Source organism: Camellia sinensis, chromosome 3 (assembly GCF_055761805.1).
Source record: "Camellia sinensis isolate YWXY chromosome 3, ASM5576180v1, whole genome shotgun sequence".
NCBI lineage: Eukaryota > Viridiplantae > Streptophyta > Magnoliopsida > Ericales > Theaceae > Camellia > Camellia sinensis.
In genome coordinates, this window is record NC_138963.1 from 16,695,120 (window position 1) to 16,714,657 (window position 19,538).

Here is a 19,538-nt window from a genome sequence, read left to right on the forward strand (position 1 = left end):
AAGTTTTTATGTTTTAGCATCCTTGCATGCGCGTGAGTGACTGCCATGATAGCATGCTTACCATGAGGCTAACTGCTTATGTGATATATCTGCCTGAATGCCTGTGGGTGAAGGTTGGGTTATTTGGATTGGAACAATTCATCAATTGCGAGTTTTAAGCCCACTAGATAGTGGCGAAACCATGTTTTCTAAGCCCACCCGAGGGTGGCAAAATCTACATTTTAAGCCTACTTGCGGGTAGCAAACCACTTTCAAATAAACAAACACGAGATGTTTTGTTCCAATTCAGACGATCCAGTCTATACTTGTATGCTGTGCGCATCACATAGTAAATCTAGGCTAATAACCGGAATAAGAACGCATAATGTTTTCAAAAATAGATATCATGGTTAGTTATCTTTGATCGGGCGAGCGGGGGTGCTCACGAAGTGACCTTCCCCAATCGTACCCAAGTTCCCGAGCCGAGGCAACTTTGATGATGACGGACATATGGCCTTAGGCAACGAGTCAAGGTTTCCTAAATTTTCCCAAAATAAAACATTTAGGTGGCGACTCTACATCTGGCAAAGCAGTCCATGTTTGGCACTTCTTTCAAAATCTGTTTTCTCAAAATGATTTGCCAGATTTGGACTATTTGGTCCAGATTTAGAATCGTGACAATTTAAGAGTCCTGAACTGTAGTGAGCTCAATATCGAACGGAACGGGGAACCTCATTCCTTCCGGGGCGTTCAGGGACATCTACAGACACCAATAAATTTTTAATATATGTTCTTATCACAAAAAAATAAAATCTTAAAATAAATAATATACGGCTACATAACAATAGATTTTTTACCGATTAATATTATTTATTATTATTATAACAAAGTGAGACGGGTAATATAGGCATTTACAACACAACCAAACGAATCATGACAAAAGTTGCAAACAATACGAGAATAGGAGATGGTAGACATAATTAGCAGATCCGTCCCTCACACGACTCCCTCGACCTCTTATCATAATTTTTGAACCCAACTTTTAATTTTATAATAATACACTTTAATTATGTTAATAACCAACTACTCTCTAAGCAAATCCAATTCAAAGCTGCACAACAGTAAGAGAGAGAGAGAGAGAGCCTCTTCAACTCAAGCATACCACAAGCTGCCAGCGACGCTCTCTGTTCATTTCTTTGCTTAAATCAGGCGCTTCTCTCTCACAAACATCACGTGTTTCAGCGTTTGATTTCACTCTCTTCCAATAAATATGCATTCATTCCCTCTTCAAAACCCCCCCCCCCCCCACATGTTCCTCTACTCTTCACTACCAGACATGGTTGAGACCTTATGGATAGTGTTCTCTCTCACCCACATCAAACAGAGCCACCAATCCAACAGAACCCTCAACCCCAGCTCAATCTCTGCCTACCATTGCTGAAACTCAGAAGAAATTCAAATAACCCAAACCCATTTTCAGTATTTGCTTTCTGGGTCACAAAATCACTTCGAAGTTTGTATCAAAGAGCTAAAGTTTCAAATGGGTTTTGCTTTACAAGGCTTCAATTTGATGGTATGTTGGTGAACAACTCTGTGTATTGTGGTTCTCCTTGTTCTGTTGGAGCTAAAATGGAGAGTGGTTTGGAAGAAAAAAAAGATGGGCCTGGTAGTGAGGGTTTTGTGGATGTGATTGAAGAGGAGTGTAGAGAGAGTAGTTCAAGTTCTGATTTTTTGGTTTCAGAGGCCACAGTGAATGAAGAACACAGTCACAGTAGTTCTGAGGATTCTTCTTCACCCCCTTTAATGGCTTGGCCTGTTCAGAAGTCTGATATGCCACATTCTGCAAGTCCTGATGTTTCTGAAACTGGACAGAAGCCCCACTTGGATGATAGAAAACTAGAGAAACAAGGGTCATCACTATCAGGTACTAATCGTATCATCTCTCTCTCTCTCTCTCTCTGTATTTATAGGTACTCTGTGTGTGTGTGTATATATATATGTCTATCTGATAATTTGGGTATTGTTTCCAATGGACTATAAATAGACATTGAGATGATGAAGGAAAGGTTTTCAAAATTGCTGCTGGGAGAAGATATGTCTGGTTGTGGAAATGGGGTTTGTACAGCATTGGCTATTTCAAATGCAATTACTAATCTCTGTGGTATGCTATCTTATCTGCTTGTTGAATGAAGTTTTGTTTGATTAGTTTGAGGTGAATTTGTTTATGTTTCGTATGTGATTGTTGCATTGGCCAATCTTTTGATTGTCACTGCTATTTTATGCCCAATTTTTAGCTACATTGTTTGGGCAACTTTGGAGATTAGAACCTCTGGCTCCTGAAAAGAAATCGATGTGGCGAAGAGAAATGGAATGGATTCTTTGTGTTAGCAGTCACATTGTCGAGTTAATACCTTCTTGGCAGACATTCCCTGATGGAAGTAAGCTTGAGGTAAATTTAATTCATCATGGGTCCAGATGAAAATTTAGCATTCAAGCTATAATCCTTTTGCAATTTTAGTTTGTGAAATTTAAAAGATTGCAAAGATTGTTAAATGCTTGATGAAGTATCAAATTTGATTAACTTCGCTGTACATTTAAACCAAATCACACCTGAACAGTAAAAAAAACTGCAAACAAAACCGAGATGAAAAATTTTACCCCAATGAACAATTTGGATGAATTGTTGAACTTGTCTTCACCCGTTTTACTTTTGCCTTGTGATGCAGATCATGACATCTCGACCCAGATCAGATCTTTATGTTAATCTTCCCGCTCTGCGGAAATTAGATAACATGCTTCTTGTAAGATTTTACATCCAAAATTGTTTCTTAGTTCAATGTCTGTATTGTCTGTCCCTGGTCTTGTGAGGTCATTCTGAATTCAAGCTCCCTTTTTCACAGGAAATATTAGACAGTTTTGTCAATACAGAGTTCTGGTATGTTGATCAAGGAATCCTAGCCCCGGATACTGATGGGTCATCCTCTTTTCGGAGGCCCCTTCCACGGCAAGAGGAAAAATGGTGGCTACCCGTGCCTCGGGTCCCTCTTGGCGGCCTTAGTGAAAATTCACGAAAGCATTTGCAACACAAACGTGATTGCACGAATCAAATTCTAAAAGCTGCCATGGCTATAAACAGTATTATGTTAGCTGATATGGAAGTCCCTGAGTCATACTTTGAGAGTCTTCCAAAGGTATATACCATGAAAACATTATTTTGAAATATGAGAGACCTTGCTTTGTTTATTCATTTTTGCTTGTTCTTGATTCCAGCATGGAAGAGCCAGTCTTGGGGATCTTATCCATCGATACATTACATCGGAACAATTTTCTCCTGAATGTCTACTTGACTGCCTTGATTTGTCTTCTGAACATCAAGCACTTGAAATTGCCAACCGAGTGGAGGCCTCAATGTATGTATGGCGCCGAAGAACCAATTCAAAACCCTTAAATAGCACAAACCGATCCAATTCGAAATCATCATGGGAAATGATGAAGGAACTGGTAATAGATGTGGACAAGAGAGATATGCTTGCTGAGAGAGCTGAGAGCCTCTTGCTTTCCTTGAAGCAGCGGTTCCCCGGTCTCCCTCAGACAACCTTGGATATGAGCAAGATCCAGTACAACAAGGTTTGGATTTTTAACCCCTTTTCTCTTTCTACGTGCCTTTTAGTTGCAATTTAACAAATATACCCTTCTCTTTAGGATGTCGGCAAATCTATTTTAGAGAGCTACTCGAGAGTTCTGGAGAGCCTAGCATTTAATATTGTGGCACGAATAGATGATCTAGTTTATGCAGATGACTTGGCAAAGCATTCGGATCAATACATGCCCATCTCTAAGGTCGGTGTGATTGCTCACAAGAGTGTAGGAATTCCGTACTCCTCTGTGCCCATCTCGAGCACTCCCTATAAAACAGCTTTTACAACGCCTAGTTTTTCTCCTGCACAACTTGTTAGCCCTGCAAAGGGTGAGCGATCATTATGCCTTGATAACAAGGTTCCTCATCGTGGGTTTGGTGTGAAAAAGGTTTTGACAGATTATCTTACCATCGATGCAAGAGGGAAGGATAGTAGTAAAGTTGAAAGATCAAATTCATCATCAAGTCTAATCAGTGATACAAGAGAGAAGGATAGTAGTAAAGTTGGAAGATCAAATTCATTGTCAAGCGTAATTCGCGAGGCTCCGACTGCAGCAGAAGCTTTGGAGTGTTCTAGAGAAGCCACCAGTCCGCAGATAAAGGATTCAGTATGGGAAGAGTGAACTATGTTACACGGGTTTGAACTGCTTATCTGATATTTGGGCTATTGAGCCAGTTCATGTATCTGTTTCATAGATGTAGAATGTATAACTGAGAACACAGTGTATCAGATTATTTAATTCTTCTTGTATTGATATCTTTTAGATGCTAATGACTTGAGAGTGCTTTGTCTTTCTATAGACATCCCAGTTTTGTCCATTGCAAACTCACCCAAGTGAACTGATGAGTTAACTGCAAGAAAAAGAAAAAATAAAAAAAATAAAAAAAGTGATAGATTGAAGTATATTGATGATTGCAAATGTTTGTGCAACTTAGTACTAGCATTGTTGAACTTATCAATGGATTGAAGTCCATCCTTTTGCACAGCACTTTTGTTAGTTTGAATGTGTTTGTCAAATTGTCATAGCATATTGTCTAGCAAGCTTATGTTGCCGTTGGACATCTTCAATTTGGACGCTCAGACCTTCATGTCGGAGTAGAGCTTTTGAATAAAGTCTTTCCACACAACAGTTCTACTCTTCTCAATTGTTGTTGCTGTCATATTTTAAAGAAAATTTATTAGATTTTTTTTAAATTTTTTATCTTTTGTTATTTTTTCAGTTTTACCTCCATTTGAATGCTGGTCCAAAAAAAATAAAAAACCAAAACTAAAAGGGGCATTCCGAGAATTGAACTCGGGACCTCTCGCACCCTAAGCGAGAATCATACCACTAGACCAAATGCCCATTTGGCGACTGCATTTAACATCCAATTTTATGTACACTTATGAAAAGAGTTTCTTTACCTTATCTCTCCCAACTTTGGTGATTTAAATTTAAACTTTAATGCAATAATATGGCCTAGGCCCATTGTCTTGTGAATTCTGCAGCTTTAAAGTTGTGTTTGATTTCAAATTTATAGAGAGAAAAGACCAAAAAGAAAATTTTCCTTTCTTTTGATCAGAAGTGCACTTACACTAATTTCGAATAGTATGTAATTTCTGAAGTAACAATAGAAACAAATGTCATTCGAATAGTATTTAAGTAGTAATTTCTAAAGTAACAATAGAAACAAATGTCATTTAAATAAAAGTTGTGAAAGGAAAAAGAAAAATGGATGGTAGCTCGAATTTGTTGGCTCGAAATTGGCCTGAATAGCCAAAACGATGACGTCGTTTTGGCTATTTTTTTTTTCTTTTCTTTCTTTCTCTGTGTTCAAATACAGAAGGAGAGAAGAGACGAAGGGAGAGAGAGAGAGAGAGAGAGAGAGGAGAGAAGAGGAAGTGGAAGAGGAGAAGGAAGATCAAACCCCACAGATTTTCATCAGACCAAGCTCCTTCTTCTTCTTCTTAATTCTTCACCAGACCCAGCTCCTCGGTTCGGTTCCGGATTAAAGGTAATTTTTTTGAGGATTAAAGGTAATTTTGAGGATTAAAGGTAATTTTTTTTTTTTGTTGATGAAGATGATGGTGATGTTGAAGATGATGGTGATGTTGTTGCTGATTTGAACTTGAGGATGAAGGGAACAAAAAAAAAATTCGAGCTAGATCTGATGATGTTGATGAACAAAAAAAAATCTGAGGATGAAGGAAAAAAAAAATTGGGCAGATTTAAAAAAAAAATAGATACCAACAAAGCTTCATTTGGGCAGATTTAAAAAAAAAAATTGAGGATGAATCGGGATTGTTAAAAAAAAAATCTGTGTTAGCCCGTTTTTGTTGATGATCCCAATTTTTGAAAATCTGCGTTGAAACAAAATCTGGTGATGATGTTGATGAAGATGAAAATCTGTGTTTGACAATGAAATTTTTTTTTTTGTTTGTTGATGATGATGATGCTGGTGATGATGTTGATGTTGATGATGCTTGTTCATGTTGAAACGCATTTCTTCTTTCTTCTTTTGATGAAACCCAACTGGTGATGATGTTAATGTTGATGATGGTTGCCAGCCCCTTTCTTCTTTCTTCTTTTGATGAAACCCAACCCCTTTCCATTTCTTCTTCTTCTTCAGGACAGAGAGACGGAAAAAAGAAGAAGAAAAAGACACCAAAATGACGTCGTTTTGGTGTCGAGCCAAATTCGAGCCTCCGAATTTTGAGTTACGAATCGGAACTGAAAGAAAAAATATATATTAATTAAAATTTTGATTTTACTCATTCTGAGTTGGTTTAGTTGACTTGATTCTGGCATATTTTGCCAATAGGATAAAAAGTTAATTTTTTAGCTTTTGATATTTTTGGGTCATATTATTTTTTTTTTTTTATTTTTGTATATATTTTTTAAAAAGTCAAAAAAGACCAAAAAGTTAGCTTTTAACTTATTTCTCAAAATAAGCCAATGAACAATCAAGTAACTTAATACTCCATCCATCTCAAAATATTAGATTTGGGGATCTTGTTGTACTTAAAGGCACAACAGGTTGTTGTGCTCTCTTGTAGAGTATCATCCCGAGCCTCTTTCAAAAATCTAAACCGTTCATATTGTAGGGTTCGTCGAGTAGATCAATCATGCCAAATATCAAGTTGGTTGGATATCTGCAGCCCTATAACCAAAGCACATTTGTTTTTATAAAAATTAACGATTAAAATAATTTCATAATTTTTAAAAAATAATTAAGACCTAATTATGGGGTTACGAATATCTGATTAACTTAATTTTTTACATGGATAATATTCTTGATGAACCCTATAAAATGAACGGTTCAGATTATCGAAAGACACTCGGGACGACCTTCCACAAAGGAGCACATTAGGTTGCTAGCAGCACGCCCAGGTCCCAAAATATTAGTCTTTTTTGAGGAACTTAACTTTTTTTAATAACATAATTATTACACTTTAAAAGTACAATTATTACACTTTTTTTTGACACTTGGGACAACCTTTCACAAAGTGGCATAGCAAACTGCTACCAGCACCCCTATGTCCCAAAATATTAGTCTCTTTTAAGGAATTTAACCTTTGTTTTTTATGGTACAATTGTTACACTTCAAAAGTATTAAATTTTCAAAACTACCCTTTGACTTTGTCCTGAGAATATCAATTGTTATAATTAATAAATTTAAAAGAATGATAGAATAGGAAATCCAGGCTACTTTAACCTAAGATCTTGAAAAAGATACTAATGTTTTAGGATAATAAAAAATAAAATAAATGACCAATATTTTAAGATAGAGAGATTACATTTTGAGTTTTTGCATGATTCATGAATGCTTTTGCTGAGTTATTCTAGAAATATGTATGCTTTTGCTCGGTTATGAGTTGATTGAGTTACGCTTTTGAAAAATCAATAAAAAATTATTTTATTCGGTTTTGATTCATAATTACTCGATTAAGTCGAGTTATTCTAAACATATGTATGTACTACAAAATGTAAAAACATACAAACAATATTTCTCACAATCTTTTCACTCCATGCATTTTTTAAAGTTGAGTTTCGACGTAAAACAAAATCAATTAAGTTTTTTGAGTTGAACTAATTCAGGCCTCGTTTGGCAAGTGATTTTTTTAGTCAAAAAGTCAAAAAGTTATTAAAAAAATTAAAAAGCCAACAACTTATACCAAAAAGTCAAAGATTTTCTTTTCTCTCTACTTTTTGTATATCTTTTCGTAAAAAGTCAAAAAGTCATCACAAACAAGCTAATTTTTTTTACATCATATTTTAATCAAAAAATTACTAAAAAAAATCTGTACCCAAACGAGACCTCAATGATGTTTTGAGTTGGCATTTTGAATTTGATTACAAAGTCTTCTTCATTTCCTAAAATTTAAGAAAGTCATCCATTAGGAAGTCCCACTCTTAAAAACAGCTTGAAGAAGTGGGGGAAACAAAAAAAGGAAATAAAACTACACACATCCAAAGCGTTCCAACGGATAAGTCGTTGTAGTATGGTGGTGTCACGCGGGTGACCCGGGTTCGATCCCCGGCAACGCGTTTTAATTTGTTTTATAGGAGTAATTATGAATTTTGAGAAATTATATATTTATGAAGAATAATAGTGCGATTTTAATTTCTTTTACAGGAGTAATTATGAACTTTGAGAAATTATATATATATATATATTTATTAAGAATAATAATGCATTTAACACCATCGATTTATTAATTTGAAAATATTTTGGCAAAGTGTTTTTAACATAATTTTTGTTGTTTATTATGAAACAAAAAATAGGTAAATAAATTATATTTTTGTTTAATTTGAGTTTTTTTTTATAAAAAACATTGCTTGACTTTTTATTTGGGTGATGCACCAATAAATCTTAATTTATGAATTTGTGAACTATTTGGTCCTAAATGTTTTCTTGTAGCTTGAAAGGTCCCATTATAGAGAAATTGACAATAGAGGGCATATACATCGTGATGTGAATGTGGACGTTAGTGGGCAAAGTTGGTAAATTGACAGTGTGTGAAATTACAAATTGGGACATCATTTTCCTATGGTGTTGCGTGAGTATTTTCAGGTTGGACAGTGATAAAGTTGTAGAAAGGAGAAATTTGGGGTTTCTATGTGACGAGGAGCAACATACATAATTAAGTTACGCACTAGGAATAACTTCACAATCAATTAACAGCAACTGTGCAATATTAATGTTATGAATACCATTAATCAACACACATGAACACACAGAAAACATTAAAATAATGGAGAACAAAAAACCCACAGCCACTTCAACCCATATAAAACACCAATCTGGATGACCATGACATACCAATACACATCAATCAAAACCACAACACAACACACCCTGAACGTCACGTGCAACGACATAATACAAATGTAAAACACCCTCAACATCACAACTCACATGTTGCAGTCCCAACGGGTCTAGAGATCAATGCAAAATGATGGCCAAGAAAAAAATTAAACAAAATTGTAAAACAATGAAGCACAACACAAACAACCCACCGCTGCTCTCCCAAAGTTAACCCAAACCCTTACACACGTTAACATTAGCAATTCCCCCCGCCACTGAATCCCCAAGTTAGGAAAAACAAATCCCACAAAAGGGTATTAATGTAAACTTACACATACTCAAAATTAACTCTGTAAACATTACCAACAAAATGGACTAAATGGTGTATAAGAAAACTCTTAGGACTAAATGGTTCAACTTTCCATAATCTAGGATTTATGGGTAAATTTTCATTTTATTTTTAGTGTTTTATTTTTTTAATTTTTTTTTTGTCTTTGATAATTTGTTTTATTTTTATACATATTTTAGTTAATTTACAAAAAAAACACTTCTAAGATTAACGGATCTAAAAGGTAGAATAAAAAATGGGGGATTGGGTGATAGACCTCTTAGTGTCTAATTTGTCTTTCAAAATGATAAGAATTATATAGGTACTTTCAAAACCCCCTAATATTTTAAAATTTGTTTGTTTTACTATATTACCCTTATATCTATCGGCTCTCCTATTAAGCTATCTTCACGGTGTATTTTAGAGTAAAATTTTACTTTGAATCATAGTAAACTTTACTCTGATTCAGAGTAAAATTTTACTTTAAATCAGAGTAAAGTTTACTATGATTCAAAATAAAATTTTATTTTGTTAAGCAAATCAACATATTTTTAACCAGAGTAAAATGAATCAGAGTAAAATTTACTTTGATTCAAAGTAAAATTTTACTCTGAAAGTACAATTTTACTTTAAATCAGAGTAAAGTTTACTATGATTCAAAGTAAAATTTTACTCTAAAAGTATAATTTTACTCTGAATCAGAGTCAAGTTTACTATGATTCAAAATAAAATTTTATACCGTTAAGCAAATCAACATGTTTTTAATCAAAGTAAAATTTTACTGTTACAACAAATAAAATACATACTAAATGAATGAACCAGAGTCAAATTTTACTCTTAGATCTATTAACAAATAATAATAAATAATTAAAAAAAAAAGCCAATTGGATACAACTCGGCGATATCTACAACTCAAATTGCTTTTTGGCCTTTGAAAGAGAGGTGAGAAAAGATAAAATAGAAAATAGAGAGATCTAAGAAAGAGGCGGATAAGGAGCTACAATTGACTTTTCTTATCTCTATATCTCTTATCGCTTTGTGAGGGCGTTCGAAACCCTAACCCTTCAATGATCATCAATGTTTGCAGTCGATTAAAGCTCACAATGACGCCATTAATGTCCTCGTAGCTGCGAACGACAACAGGAAGAGAGATGGAGAAGAGAAAGAGAGAGAGAGAGAGAGAGAGAGAGAGAGAGAGAGAGAACAACCACGGTGTTTGAAGATGGTGACGGTGGTGGTGGTGGTGTGGCAGAGGAGCTAAGAGGAGTAGCACCGCAGCAATGGATGGAGAGAGATCGATAGGTGGCGGCGATGGAAGGAGTGAGACCAACGGACGGTGGCGACAAGAGGGAGAGATCGATGGGTGGCCTCTGGCATGGCTATGAAGAGAAGCTGTATTTAGAGGGTGAGGAGAGAGACAGAGAAAGTGGGGAGAGTGGATGGAGAAGGTGGGAAGATTTAGTTGAGGGTATAATAGTCTGATAAAATATTTAAATAATAAATTTTGTCTTTTATGCAAAACTTTATAATTATGAGGGGATTTAAAAAGTATAATTTTTTTTTTTAATCCTTTTAACAATGAAAGAAATGTAAAAAGGGTTTATAGTCAAATTTTGACAAAAAAAAAGTTCTCTAAAGGCAAAAGGAAAAAAGAGCACATTTTTGTGTTTTCTGTTCTTTAATCAAATTTCTTCACATATACTTTATTTTTATATAGATTAGGTGCATTTAAAATGTCTTTTAAAAAATAATTAAAATATGAAAAATAATTTACTAAAAAAAATTTCGGAAAACAATTATTGGGAAGTTGAAGATAAGTTGATTTTAGCTTTTATGTTATATTATGAAAACTTGACTTGTGAAAAAAACTACACCAAACGACCCATTAATAGCTCGTTAAACAACCAATTAAACGATAACAATTTGTTTTTTTGTATTTAAGGTGAACTGTGATACTCTCCATTTCATATATATAATGGAAGATTTTCCAGGTAGTATCCGTTTTGAGTAGTGTTCTATACTGCAAACAATAGCAAAAAAGATCTAAACAAACCGAGGAAAACTGACGAAGATATATAATTGTAGATTGTGTACTTAAGAAACAAAATCATAAAAACGTCAAACCCTTTTCACTTCTTCTACTACCAAACGCGGATGGTGCAGCAGAGTCTTCAACGTTGCCCATCAACAATCTTAATAACAACCGACCACTGAGTGAGTCTGACAGACATTTAATGGTGGTCCAGACACTCGTCGACATTGACTGTTTTGTTTTCCGTCATTTTGTAGTGTTTTTGGATAGAAAATAGCTTCAATTCAACAACATAGAGACAGATAAAGCTCAGGAATGGAATAGAAAAGTTGACAGTTTTGCAGTAAATTGTTTGGACATATTGTAAGATATTGAGCTTCTTGTGTCGCACCCTTTTCAAGGAAAAACAAGATTCAAACAGTTTGCGCTTCCTTTGTTTTGTTGAAAAAAATGTTTCCCTACAACATTTTCTTAGTTCAGTGACACTTGAAAGTGTCACGAAACTATTCTTTTAGCGACATCTTTTAGTTTTGTAACGTTTTCAACAAGTGCCATTTATATCGCTGCCACGGTAAATACTAGTGGCATTGTAAGTGCCACTATACCATGAAGACTAAAACATTTTAGCAACACTTTAATGTCATCGTAGATACTATTCACGACACTACCAAGCGCCATTAAAGAAGACTTACAATTTAAAAAATGTCACTATATACTTTTCTAATGGCTCTTCTTATGCCATAATTAATATTTTTAACAACTCTTATAAATGCCACTAGATCCAACTTTTAGCGACAGATCAAAGTGCCAGTGCTTCATTCATTTGTGCTATAAATGGAGATAAATTGAAAAACAAAACAAAAATAAATAAATAATTGTTTTACAACATTCACTCCATTGATATTTTGGTTTGTAAGATAAACAAATAAAATTTTATTTATTAAATGTAATTACAATTGACGCATTATTCTTTACTAATAAAATAAAATCAAAACATTGTTCCTACTTTAACAAAGTCAATATCATTATCATAATATCATAAACAAAAATTAAACAAATAAATATTTACATATCCAAAAAAAAAAAGAAATCTTCATATCCATGAAAAGAGTGTATTGCTATAGTACTTCAATAATATTTGTGGAAGTCAATGCCCAAATCGAGTTCTTATAAGTTCCTTGTAATTGCTAGAACAGAATTGTCTACACAAATTAGAATAGAGTCTCATAAATATACTCTTCAAATGCTTTGATAATGACGCACTGCAATACAAGCAAAAATCAACAAGTAAGAAAAAAAACTCTCTAAAAAGTGAAATTAAAAACAAATAGAAAGAACTCAACATTAAACAATTTTGGTAGCCAAATAAAGAATACAAACTTGTTGGAAGTAGAACATTTTTGGGAAAAAAAAGAAGGTGATGTATAAACATTAGGAAAATTTACCCAAAGTCCTAGTTTTTGAAACGTTGAACCATTTAGTCCTAAAAGTTTTCTTATGCTCCATTTAGTCCCATTTTTACATCAACATGATGTGAATGATGTAAATGATCTGATGTTTCATTCTATAATTTCAAAATTTATTGAAATCTGATGAACATTAGATGTTTTTCATCCTATATTTTCAAACATTATTGAAATTTGATGAACATTAGATGTTTGAAATCCAATGTTTGTAACATGACTCTGATGTTATTAACATTGTATCTGATGTTATTAACATTGTAATGGGACCTTTCAATCTATAAGAAAACTTTTAGGACTAAACAGTGCATAAGTTATTAATTTGGGATTTATTGGTGCATCCCCCTAAACATTAAACAATCATATTTGAAGAATGAAAAAAAAGAAAAAAGTTTCTATTAACAATGGTAGCTATATAGATATCCTACCATTGTTAATCAGCCTAGTAATCATATATATTCAAATGTTTCTGATGCTGTATAGATACACATTCAAAATTGGGTTGCTCAAAACCTATATATATCTATTCATCAACATTTATAAATGGATATCTACAGACACACACACACACACACATACACACATATAATAAGCAATAAATATTTTAAGTTTGCTTGGTTTTATGCTTTTCTCTTGATTAAAGAACACAACTATTCATTTCATCAAGAATAGATTGAAACTGCACAGAATTAGAAGGTGACAGATGCTCCAAGTAAGATTGTAGTGTTGCTACTGGTAATCAAAATGGTAGGGCATTAGTATTAGTAGTAGTATATATAACAATCAAATTAGTTGCTAGATGGTAGGCAAGTTAAGTTGTAGTACTATAGATAACAGGGCATTTAACACTATCACTATTCAACATCATACTCTAGATGACTTGTTAAAATATTAGGACATTACCACCATGGCCAGAGCTAATTCTCCAATGGAACATTCACAAGTATGCCCTGCATATTTGGGGGGAAAAAAACAATCAAAATTGTATTTTGATGAAACAAGTAGTAAGTATAACTATTGACAAAATAAATGGTCTATACAAAATACAAAGACACAAATTAAAGTTAAGGAAGATGATGAGTGAATGTGAAAATTACTACTATGATAAGGCCAACAAATACTCAAGAAGTATGAAACATATACATTTATATCAACTTTTACTGTCTCAAAGAATGTGAAGGGCCTACCTTGCGCCCTCAAAAGCTTAAACCATAGAAGAACAATAATTTGAACAAATCAGAGCTTTTCTGGAGTCCAATCCCTAAAAAAAAAATTGTGATCCTACTTCCTTCAATAGAATAAAGAGTCGATGGTTTATGAATATATGCATGTGCACAGAGAGAGAGAGAGAGAGAGAGAGAGAGAGAGAGAGAGAGTAATTACCTGATAGAGCAAAGGTGAGTCACATCTGTGAGAAGAGTGGGAGTTACTGATTTGGGTTGTGGTGATCAAGCCAATGTCAAAGGAAGATAGAGAGAGTATAGAGAAATCAATTTCATTGAAATCCAAAACCTTAGGATTTCCCCGAACATAAGCACTTGCAAACCCTAGGATTTTTCCCCTTCTTTTTGTGAGTTAGTTCCCAAGTGGAACTCTAATGTTGGGATTCCAATGGCATCGTTCAATGGCCTTGTTCAATGGCCTTTTTTATATTTTTTATTTTTAATTTTAGAATGCCATTAAATTTTATTTGTGCCGGAAACCTTAATGCTGTGTTTGATTGGGAAATTTGAGGAGAGATTTGGAAAGGGAAATGGAAAAGGTAAGTGAAATGTGAATAAAACATCCTTATATTTTACCTAGTTTAACACACATTTTTCCTTTTCCTTCCCAAATCCCTCAACCAAACACAGCGTAAATAAATAAAAGTCACTCAATTTTATTTTTAATTTTAAAAATTGTAAAAAAATTTATTTCTACTAGCAGCCTTAAATAATAAAATGACACTCAAATAGTGGAATAGATGTATGGTTAATTGACATTAAAAAAAAAAAAATGCCGTTAGAGGTATTTGTAATAGCATTTATATATATATATATATATACACTGAAATGATGCCACTAAATTTTTTTTTTTTGTGGTAATGTTGTAGCACTTGTTTATTAAAATGTCACTAAAGTCTTTTATGTTTGTCATTTTGTGACATTTTTTAAAAACGTGTCCACTGATATAGTGTCACTAAAATGTGTTTTTATTGTAATGTTTTTGGAACGAAAAACATTTTGTACACAGGAACACAATTTTTTATGTTTGATTGCCTCATTAAAACTAATGTTCTAATGATTGTATTAGTGGCGGTGGGAAAGTAGTGATATTAAGTTAAACAAAAACGATCTCTAGATATTTTATTCATAACACAATACAACACAACATAACATTTAAAACTAGATGAAAAAGAGAGAGAAATTAACTCATATATATACTAGCAGTTTCATTGACAACTCTAATACCAGTAGAGATCAACTACAAAAATGAAGATACTAAAAGATGACTTCATGTTTTCCAAAGCTACACGACCACAAGCAGAGGTTGATTATACGAAGAAGTTCACTAAAACATACATTCTTTACATTAATACATTTACATAACGGAGGGGGAAAAAAGTTAGAAAAAACAGTACATAAAATTGAAAGTACATAAGATGGTTTTGACATTTCGCTGCAGGAAGCAAAAAATGGCTGTCTGCAACAAACTGCTAGCATCCATCGATCTTTCACATTACATAAAAAGGCAAGCATAAACTGCTATCCTATCTATATGCCTTCCTGCAAGGAGAGAACAAACAGCGATGAAGAAGAACGAAAATATGACCTATTATTGTTGAAAATCGAATAATACGCAGGAAACTAGTAAGAATAGTGTGCAATCCGTATGAAACTTTTGAGGACACTTAACGGTACACAATACAATTCCGAGCATATATATGTCTTTTAAAAAATACCTAAGTGTGTATTATTGGAAATGCACATGCCATAAGTAGTGAGCTCTTAGTAATATAGAGACCCTGCAGAAGCAAAATATCAAACCAACAAAGACATTAGTATAACCGCTTTTCTTCCAGCACATTCATAATGAACATTTGATCCTACCTTGCCACCAATTTCCTCTTGAAGCACTGCCCGAATCATCTTCTCCCCCATCTTTATTGAACTGATCAGGTCAAAAAACTAAATTAGGACATTTTAAAACCGATACATTAAACCTCTTGATTGTAACTATGATGTTTTGTCTTGAATTGAATATTTGAAATATTCATTGTGCTTTTTGAGTATTTTAAAGTATTTTTTATACCGTTGAGTACCCAGAGGAGGCTTGGGTATTCTGAGGGTGAGAATAGATGTCTTGACCACCATAATATATGGATGAGCTGAGATGACAAGGCTGCACTCTTTGTTCCTGATAGAAATGACTCATGTCCTTATTTGGAAAGCTCTCGCCCTCACTGCCCTGAGTGATAGTGTCTATAAAGTGAGAAGAATTAGCTCCAATTTCATCCAAGAATAGACAACAAGAAGAAAACTCAAAAAGGAAGGGAAAAAAAAAAAGACTTCAAATTTTCAAAAAAAATTCATATGAAACCGATCTCAGATAAAGCCTGTGTCTGTATTCAAGGTTGCAACTTAAATTGGGTGGCAAATAAATAATTTGCACAAACTGTTTCTAATTCAGTGGAGACGTGGGAATCCTAATGGGTTAAAAGGAATTTCATTATCTCTCATGTAAAACAAGATCAACTTTGTTAAGGTTTTAAACCTTTTTCAATGTGAGCTATCTGCATAAATGAGGGTTTTTCAACAATTTGTTTTAAATATTCCCAATTAAAGAAATAAAAGTTTCTTCTAAATCTTCTTAATTAGAGAAATAAATTAATGGGAGTTGATTCTCATACACACTAATCAAAGCTAGAACTAATTACAACAAGATGGTTATCAGCGGCGAACATTTAAATAATGACTTATTTACGTAAGACTTTGAAAATTGAGACCTGTAACGATTAAATTTTAATTTTTTTCTTTTTTTGTGGGCCTGTAACCGCCTAATTGGTCTAATGATTATAAATGATAGCGACATAAAAACAAAAACTTCTTTATAATCCCTCTCTAGGTTTAGTGGAAAATATTTTTTGTTCAAAAAGACCACAAAAACCAAATAGATCTCCGCAGAAGCACTATCAAACATCAGTCGTCATCAATTTAGCAGGGTATTTATAGGGAAATGAAGATTAAAAAAATAAAATAAATAAATAAATAAATAAATAATTGAAATAGAACATAAAGCTTAATCTTCACAAACCTTGAGGTCCAGGTTTGGTGCTCCAAAGCTCACTTTCAGAGTCTTGCTTCTTCACAACTGTCTCAGCTCGCACAGACTCCTTCCCATATACCTAAACCGATACGAATAAATAAATAAATAAATAAATTTGGTTATAACAAAACTCGTAGTTTGTTTAAACCAAGTAAATACCAACAAAAGAAAGATATCCCAAAAAATTTACAGACAGAAAATCAAAATCTCATTCCATCCATCATAAACTACTTGTCTTAATTGAACGCTTATAAGTTCTAATTGCAAATTTTATTTTTTGATTTCTCAATTCTTCTATTTATTGAGTGAAATTTCTCAAAGTCAGTGAAGCTTTACATTACCATTTGCTTATATTTCTTTCAAATTTTTCTGTAATTTTCTTTTCTCTTCGTAAATCCCAACCCAAATACAAAATCCAAACAGAGTCTTGTGGGTCTTCACGCAAATATAGTGAGCTTCAAGATAAACCGACATAGTGAATACGAAATTCGATGAACTTAAACCAAAACCCATTAAAAATTGAGAGCATGAACTTAATAAACACCTTCAAGATTGCAAAACAAGTCTTCAACTACGAAAACTAATTGAAATTGAATCAAACAACTCTGAGAAAATTAAGAGAAGTCAAACAAACCACAATCAACCCAATTCAAGAAAAAAAAAAAAAAGAATACCTTTGACGATGGAGCAAAGATAGACCCAAAAATTCCAGAAGAAGAGGAAACAGAGGACTCCTTGGAACCGAAAAGATCAGAAGTGAAAGAGGAAGATGAAGAAGAACCCATTTGCTTCTTTCCTTCCATAACTCTGTTTCTATACCTCTCTCTTAAATTTGTAAAACTCTCAGTTTTGTATAACCAGAAATGAGAGTTGTTGGGGTGGAGAGAAAGGTATATATAGGACAAGCACCGTCGAAGGAGGCTCAGAAAGAACGAAACTGCAGATAATTATGCAGAGAAACAAACAGAAAGTTGAGAGGAAAACAAAGAGAAAAAGGAAGTGGAAACGAAAAAGGAGAGAGCAAGACACGTGAAAGGTCGCTTATCTCTGTGTATGTATGTATGTATGTGTGTATGTGTCTGTGAGAGAGAGACGAGAGGGGATGAATGAAACCACCGCTCACCAATTTACATGCCACAGCCTCAAAAACAGAAACACACTATCTATCTAGATATACACAAAAATTGTAGTTTTCTCTGTCTATGTCACTTTGATCTTCTCTCGCCGATGATCTCTCTTTTCTCTGATATTTTTTTTTTATACAAATTACTTGGATTATATTTTGGTTTTCTTACTTTACTTCCTGTAATTTTATTTTATAATTTTTTAATTTGACCTAATAATAATAAAAAAAAATACACTCATAAATAGTACGTGATATATTTTTTTAAAATAAAATTATAAATTTATTTAACTTAGTAAATTAATATCAATCAATTCGGTCATTATTTTTTTTGTATAACAATCGAATCAAATAGGCATAAAATTTAAAATTAAGTTTAATTGAAAATGAAAAAATTAAAATCACGCTAAAGACAAAATGAAAAGATTAGAAAAAGATTCATGTGAAAAAAGAGAAAAAAAAATTATTAACACGTAGAAGATACAAATGTATCTGTGATAGAATATAAATAAAAAAAATATAAAATTGCAAGTGTATGCAGTTTTTCTCTCCTTCTACAACATCCATGTAACTTCCTAAAAGGTTTTTTTTATCAACTCCCCCAAAAGATTACCGACGTACATTTTTTTTTTTTTTTAATTTTCAATAGTTTGTTTCTGTTATTGGACGTTTCGTACACGTCGAAAATGACTTAGAAGCCACGTGGCAATATCAGGCTTACAACAAGTGGGACCTTCCGTAGTCTCTTCCAACGTTTTGCTGCCACGAATACCCTAGTGGATAATAACAACCCTACTGTCTCCACAGAAAGGGAGATGTTATTGGGTGGTACTGGGGCATAGCCTAATTGTGTGTTATTGGTTGACAAGTAGGATTAATCTGAATTTTAGGAGACAAGATGTGAGGTGGCAAATTAGGACTGAAGTACTAATCAGTGGTTGCACCAGGTGTGTGGCATAGGGATGGCAATTTGAAACCGGCCCGACGGGGATCCCCGATCCCGACCCTGATTTAAGCGGTTTTTCCCCGAAAAATACCCCCGACGGGGAGGGGACGGTATTTGAAAATTAATCCCCGATCTGTTTCGGGCCGGGGACGGTGATCAGTGTTCAAGCCCCGGCCCGACCCCGTCCCCGTCCCCGTCCCCGTCCCCGAATTATCCCCGAAATGAAAATACTCTTTTACCCCTCCTATATATATATAAACCAAACCTATTTTCCATTCCCATTTCACTTCCTCCGCGTGTCTCTCTCTCTCACCGTGGCCCTCATCTCTCTCTCCCTCACTCAATGTCCCAAATCTCAGTTTCATCTCTCTCATTCCATTTCCTCTCCTTTTCCCTCTCCTCATGATGATATAGATCAGATCGAAACAGATCTGAA

The 19,538-nt window shown here is 33.8% G+C and overlaps 2 protein-coding genes and 1 non-coding gene across 3 annotated transcripts; 1 reads left to right on the forward strand and 2 right to left on the reverse strand.

The window, feature by feature from the left end:
- Window positions 1-1,034: 1,034 nt before the first annotated feature.
- Window positions 1,035-4,388, forward strand: LOC114280509 (rop guanine nucleotide exchange factor 7). Its single transcript, XM_028222888.2, has 7 exons — window positions 1,035-1,903; window positions 2,024-2,140; window positions 2,274-2,428; window positions 2,706-2,780; window positions 2,880-3,170; window positions 3,250-3,606; window positions 3,682-4,388. Exons 1-7 carry the CDS (start codon window positions 1,330-1,332, stop codon window positions 4,237-4,239), a joined length of 2,127 nt encoding a protein of 708 aa, XP_028078689.2. The 5' UTR covers window positions 1,035-1,329; the 3' UTR covers window positions 4,240-4,388.
- Window positions 4,389-4,890: 502 nt separating this feature from the next.
- On the reverse strand, window positions 4,891-4,962 carry TRNAP-AGG (transfer RNA proline (anticodon AGG)). Its single transcript has one exon. It is a non-coding gene; the product is annotated as a tRNA-Pro (tRNA).
- Window positions 4,963-15,134: 10,172 nt separating this feature from the next.
- SIS (E3 ubiquitin-protein ligase RLIM-like protein) lies at window positions 15,135-18,770 on the reverse strand. The gene is made up of 6 exons (XM_028222889.2): window positions 17,708-18,770; window positions 17,022-17,112; window positions 16,020-16,189; window positions 15,818-15,878; window positions 15,670-15,732; window positions 15,135-15,493 (listed from the first exon to the last, which is right to left on the reverse strand). Exons 1-5 carry the CDS (start codon window positions 17,834-17,836, stop codon window positions 15,716-15,718), a joined length of 468 nt encoding a protein of 155 aa, XP_028078690.2. The 5' UTR covers window positions 17,837-18,770; the 3' UTR covers window positions 15,135-15,493; window positions 15,670-15,715.
- Between the last annotated feature and the right edge of the window lie 768 nt (window positions 18,771-19,538).

Coding starts and splice junctions, on each gene's coding strand:
- SIS (XM_028222889.2), bottom strand. CDS start 17,836: ATGGAAGGAAAGAAGCAAATGGGTTCTTCTTCATCTTCCTCTTTCACT. Junction 16,190..17,021: donor CACCAAACCTGGACCTCAAG/GTTTGTGAAGAT, acceptor CTCACTTTATAG/ACACTATCACTCAGGGCAGT. Junction 15,879..16,019: donor CCTCCTCTGGGTACTCAACG/GTATAAAAAATA, acceptor TGACCTGATCAG/TTCAATAAAGATGGGGGAGA.
- LOC114280509 (XM_028222888.2), top strand. CDS start 1,330: ATGGATAGTGTTCTCTCTCACCCACATCAAACAGAGCCACCAATCCAA. Junction 2,141..2,273: donor TGCAATTACTAATCTCTGTG/GTATGCTATCTT, acceptor CCCAATTTTTAG/CTACATTGTTTGGGCAACTT. Junction 2,781..2,879: donor AATTAGATAACATGCTTCTT/GTAAGATTTTAC, acceptor CCTTTTTCACAG/GAAATATTAGACAGTTTTGT.